Source organism: Herpailurus yagouaroundi, unplaced genomic scaffold, assembly GCF_014898765.1.
Source record: "Herpailurus yagouaroundi ecotype Mexico unplaced genomic scaffold, PumYag 142, whole genome shotgun sequence".
Taxonomy (NCBI): domain Eukaryota; kingdom Metazoa; phylum Chordata; class Mammalia; order Carnivora; family Felidae; genus Herpailurus; species Herpailurus yagouaroundi.
In genome coordinates, this window is record NW_024412397.1 from 63,929,462 (window position 1) to 63,935,415 (window position 5,954).

Genomic DNA, 5,954 nt, shown 5'->3' on the forward strand with positions numbered 1-5,954 from the left:
TCCTGGAGTCCCAACATCACCCCTCCATGATATGGGGAACAAAGGCAAGAAGGAAATGACAGGTAAAATTAAGTTTCCTCATAACCTGCAGCCCATTGGTAGATACTTGAGGCTGGCAGAGTAAAAACTTTCTCCAGGAACTCCCTACTGTCTTAATTTAATGTTTTGCTACAGGGAAAAACAACCTTAGCTTGACAATAGCTAGGACTCCAGTATCTTGTGAATCTTCCTTAGCATATGAAAATCCCATTGAAAATTTCCCCTTGACTTTACCTCCCCCAACTCCCAAATATATAACCACAGGGTCCGATGCAGCTCTTTCTGCCCGCAGGTCCTGTCCCATGCCTTAATAAAATACATTTTTGCACCAAAGACGTCTTCAAGTATTCTTTCTTGGTCCATTGGCTCCTGATCCCCCACTATCACTGCAAAAATCTCATCACCCGGGACTGGCTGTCCTGGATAGAAGGACTTAACAGGGATGGGAGAAGCTGAGCTGTCACACTTTCTGACAGCATTTGCATCAGTGCATAAGAGAAAAAGAAAAAGAAGCAATGTCAAAAAGATCAACTAGCTACAAAATACATCTGAACACACTTTGGGGGAAAGATTATCCACAAATAGGAGAACACTGTTCTACGCAAGTGTCACCAGAGCTCCAAAGGCCAATGGCCAGAGCTACCAGGAGGGGCATGCTCTGTCTCTGACCACTAGGTGGTAGCTCAGCCCCTGACTGAGAAGAGAGAAGGCACAGACTCCCAACTAGAGGAGGCGGCGACAGAGAGGCGGGCCTGCTAGGCTGCATAAAGGCAAGGGAACTGTGACTGAGGCTCAAGCTGCCTTAGCACTTTGTTCAGAAGATCCTATCCTAGGGTGATGGCATTTAGCCTGTGGATGCCAGGTACCCAGGCTGAGCTAGCGTCCCCAGTGAAGAGCCCAAGGGCTGCTGTGCAAGAGAAGAAGCACGAGGGAGCACTGGTAAATAGCCAAACTTTCTATTAAAATTGCCTTGAAAGGAATGCAAAATCACGTCTAACCTACATGTAGGAGGCAGGTAACTGGTTATTTAAACAATCTGATATGATGTTTAACATAATAATACAATTGGTCATTATCTCTGAGATAGAATTAGACATAAATAACAAATGATTACTGTTCAAAGCCTACTTTGTATCGATGATGAGAATGAGAATGCTGACAGAAATTCTAACTCTCTCCCTAGATGTGGTCTGAGTTTGGAGGACAAAGGCATTTGTGAATATAAATCATGGGAGAGAAACTGAGCAATAACAGAGTGAATGAAGTATCTTGCTCTAGGATTTGGCAAATTTAAATCCCTTGTTTCTTTGTACTGTGTTTCTGGGAATTTTAAATCTGTTAATCACACTTTGTGGAATTTCAAATGCAGAAGTCAGGGAAAATATTTATAAAGTTAAAAACAGAATTCTGTGAGCTCCAATTTTAACACATGTGCAATCTAAATTTATGTATTGAAGACAGTAACCTTTTACATGTAATTAGGCTCAGATTAACAGATCACAGTAGTTAGTCTTAGTTACAACTAGGGAGACTGAGTCCTAGCAGGTTTTAGAAGTGTGTGAGGACAAACGTTGACAAGACACCTGTCTTTTCTCTCTTAAGAGAACGTGGGCCTGTATATCATTTAGAAATCTGTGCTCGCTTGAGAAAAATGCAGTCCATAGCCTCAGAAATGTAAAAATCAGACTGGAAGGGACTTTGTAGGTTATGAGTTTGGTACACTTTTAAGAGCAAACTTGGGTGCCAGGACAACAAGCATAAAAAGTGAAACCATTCTGGGCACACTGAGATGTCTGGTCATTCCAGTAAGAGGTATGTGAAAGAATGGAAACTCAGAGGCAGAGGAGGATGGTGAAAATTCTAAGCCTGTGTGCATGTTGGAGAGACACTATTCCAGGGTTCCAGGCAGACTGGGACACACTAGCCTCATGCTAATGTGTTGAGCCTATTCAACCTCATTCTTAGGTTGTGCTAGCTTTTGGCATGCTGTTGTACTTCTTTGGTAGACTGTTGACCTCTCAGAATCATGGATTAAAACCCGTTTTACAGGGGCACCTGTGGCTCAGTCGGTTAAGTGTCCGACTTCTGCTCAGGTCATGATCTCGCAGTGAGTTGGAGCCCTGAGTCAGGCTCTGTGCTGACAGTTCAGAGCCTGGAGCCTGCTTGATTCTGTGTCTCCCTCTCTCTCTGCCCCTCCCCCACTTACTCTCTGTCTCTCAAAAATGCATAAATGTTAAAAAATTAAAAAAAAACCTGTTTTACAGTAAATTTGTTGCCAAGAAGAGGAGCAATGAATTCCTCATTTCACGTGCTTTTCTTGGATCTCAACCTGAATGCCACAGAAGGCAACTTTTCAGGACCAAATGTCAAGAACAAATCTTCCCCATGTGAAGAGATGGGCATCGCTGTGGAAGTGTTTCTGACTCTGGGTCTCATCAGCCTCTTGGAGAACATCTTGGTCATAGGTGCCATAGTGAAGAACAAGAACTTGCACTCCCCCATGTATTTCTTTGTGTGCAGTTTAGCAGTAGCTGACATGCTGGTGAGCATGTCTAACACCTGGGAGACCATTACCATATATTTAATAAATAATAAGCACCTGGTGATAGCAGATGCCTTTGTGCGTCACATTGACAATGTGTTTGACTCCATGATCTGCATTTCTGTGGTGGCCTCCATGTGCAGTTTGCTGGCCATTGCAGTGGATAGGTATGTCACCATCTTCTATGCTCTGCGCTACCACCACATCATGACAGTGAAGCGTTCTGGGGTAATTATTGCGTGTATCTGGACCTTTTGCACAGGCTGTGGCATTGTTTTCATCATTTACTATGAATCCACTTATGTCATCATTTGCCTCATCTCCATGTTCTTTACCATGTTGTTCCTCATGGCGTCTCTATATATACACATGTTCCTCCTGGCAAGGGCTCATGTCAAGCGGATAGCAGCTCTCCGTGGATACAGCTCCGTGCGGCAAATGACCAGCATGAAAGGAGCTGTCACCCTGACCATGCTGCTGGGCATTTTTATCGTGTGCTGGGCTCCATTCTTTCTCCATCTTATTTTGATGATTTCTTGCCCCCAGAACCTCTACTGTTCTTGCTTTATGTCTTACTTTAATATGTACCTTATACTCATCATGTGTAATTCTGTGATTGATCCTCTGATATATGCCTTCCGCAGCCAGGAGATGAGGAAGTCCTTTAAAGAGATTATTTGTTGCCATACCTTCAGAATACCCTGTAGGTTCCTTGGCAGGTATTAAACAAAAAGTTTTTCTCCCTGTGGCTCTCTTTTATCCTTCATTTACTTTATGACAAAATCAGTTGGTACAGCCAAGGAGTAAGCCAGAAAACTAGAAATCAAAAATGTGTAGAACTGTTTCTCTTTTTTCTGTTGAATTTGTGCTTCACTTTTTCCCCCTGTGGCAGTTGTTAGGTCAGACATGCATATGTTGCTTTTAAAATTTGGGAATGGGGTGTGACAATTTTTTACTGTCCTGTTTTCCTCTTACTTTTTCTTCTGCTCCCACCCATTTCTGGTAGTCCAATCTATCCTCCATCTAGTAAGTGTGTGCTCAGGGAAGATAAAACATCCTGGGTGCAGGTCTCAGTGTGAGGAATAGCTATAACTGAAACTATAATTATAACTGAAAGAAAGGCTGTGTGATTGCTTTCTTTCCATGGAAGCAGTTTCATAATTTTGTTTGATGCTCGTGGGAGTCATGCATGCATCAAGGCAGAATTGAGTGGTCAAATTCTTTGCATTTGAAATTTCCATTTCCATTTCCATTTCATTTGTTACAGGATGACTCTACAGCTCTCTTTTTCTGAACTTTTGATTTTATGGCTTATGTTCATAATTGTCCAAGAATGGAATTTCCTTACCTACACTCTGTCAATCATGTTTTTGCACTTACCTGGACATAAACCTTCATGCTACAAACCTTGCTTCATGTAATGTGAAAGTCTCTGTGACCCTTTCTTAATTGTCTTATTCTGATTCACTCCAGGGTTTCCAAATGAGTGTTTTGGGGTCATGTCAGGGACTCTAGGTGCCCCCATCCTGCATGTAGCACATGCCCATAGCCAAGTTATCTTTGACCTTCTCAGAATCTGTCATGGAGTCTGAAACCCCCTCACCATATTCTTTTCACATTGCAATCTAACTCCAGCAGCCGGAGGTCAGGTGCCTATCTTTAACACAGGGAGTCTTGTTTTTTCCAATGTAGAATGGAGGGAGAAAATTTGAGTTCAGGTCTTAACTTTGCCACCAACCAGCAATATTACCATAATCATCTCATTTCAGATTCCACATCTGTGCTGACCTCATAGGATGGTCATGAGAACTGTATGGAAAAAATGTGAGAACACTTTGAAAACTTGTGAAGCACCATAAAGATTGATTATTTATTTTAAAGAAATGTTGCACATAGAATAAATACTAGGGAAAGATGCACCAGTCAGTGGTTGGAGGAATGGCCCAGAAACCAGGAGGCCTGCTTTGCCATAGAGCAGTTCTGTTACGTTGGGCAAGTCTCTGACCACTGGGTCGCAATGTTCTTATCTGAAGTGAAGAGCTTGGTCCTTACAGCTCTCATATTTTTGGTATTAATACCTTCTCTTTTGTTTTGGATATCCATGTCTAGACTGTTCCCAATAAAGGAAATAGTATAAATAAAGCTATGGTCCATTAGGGTCACATAATGATGAACTGTCAACAGCTCAGGGGCAGAGGAACTTCTTGGGTATGGCTCACATAAATAACTTATAGACATGATCCTCACCCTTGACAGCTCAGAGTCTAGGAAAACAGAACAAAACAAAAACAAAACAAAACAAAACAGTGCTGGTACAAGCAGGAAAGTGCATAAAACATCCAATGCTTTGGAAAATAGGAAATTAGCAGGTTGTTGACAACTGAGGTGTGAAGGGACAGCTAGCTCTTCAAATGTTTCTGGTCCTTTTAACTGAACAATCTTGTGTGTATCCATTAATGTAAGTGATCAGTATGCAATTATGATGGGAAACCACAGTCCATGTTTTACATGGGACATCTCAGGAACCTAGGTTCTGTGAAAGCTGGCTCCTCAGCCTATATGCTCATCTCTGTGGTCCTGTTGTCTGCAGCAGTTTCTGGTACAGAGTAGGCACTCAGGTGATGTTTGTTATTGTTGCTAAACAAATGTGTACTTAATCTGCTGCTCAATAGCAGATTGCCTGGTAGCATTCACTGAGTGCTAATTGAGGTCACTAGGTCTCTGATCCTTGGGTATAGTCAAACTTTGGCTCTAGAGGTTTACATTGACTTCACCTGGGAACCCAGTACTTGTTAGGCTCACTCTCTGCTCTGGTGCTTCAGGGTTTCAAACAAGGTCTGACCTTTTCTATAAGGAAATGCTTTAAGGAAATGCTCAAATGTCTTAATATCTATATGAATGAGACAGAAATAACCAGTATTGAGATGTGTCTTCAGTTGGAAGGAATACATGTATATAGTGACATGGTAAATATCTGTAAACAAGCCAATCCCTAGAATCCCAACACAAAGTCCCACTGCCCCCTCCCCCCCCCGCCCAAAATAATCTGTGTAACTGTTGTATGGTACTATATATTAACTTTTGTTGCTTATGCAGGGACTTTATATGATGTAAAAATATGTGTTCAAAGAAATGGTTAATAAAATGGAAGGACCAGACCACTCATTTTAACTGGTCATTCTGATGTGTGATATTCAGAGTATTTTTGGTCTTCCTGCCAAATTGTCAGTAACTGCTGCAAAATGAGAAGGTACATTCATTGGTGATGAAGTGTCCTTGACAGTATTTATCATCTGTAGGATGGCCAATTTCTCAGTTCCAAATGATTTAACTCCTGAAAATAAAACAAAATTGTAAACTTGACATTATATAC

At 41.7% G+C, this 5,954-nt stretch overlaps 1 protein-coding gene across 1 annotated transcript; it reads left to right on the plus strand.

The window, feature by feature from the left end:
* Positions 1-853: 853 nt before the first annotated feature.
* MC5R (melanocortin 5 receptor) lies at positions 854-5,607 on the plus strand. Its single transcript, XM_040479497.1, has 2 exons — positions 854-978; positions 2,304-5,607. Exon 2 carries the CDS (start codon positions 2,330-2,332, stop codon positions 3,305-3,307), a length of 978 nt encoding a protein of 325 aa, XP_040335431.1. The 5' UTR covers positions 854-978; positions 2,304-2,329; the 3' UTR covers positions 3,308-5,607.
* Positions 5,608-5,954: the final 347 nt, after the last annotated feature.

Excerpts from the sequence above, each read along its gene's own strand:
- MC5R (XM_040479497.1), top strand. The coding sequence starts at position 2,330 with ATGAATTCCTCATTTCACGTGCTTTTCTTGGATCTCAACCTGAATGCC.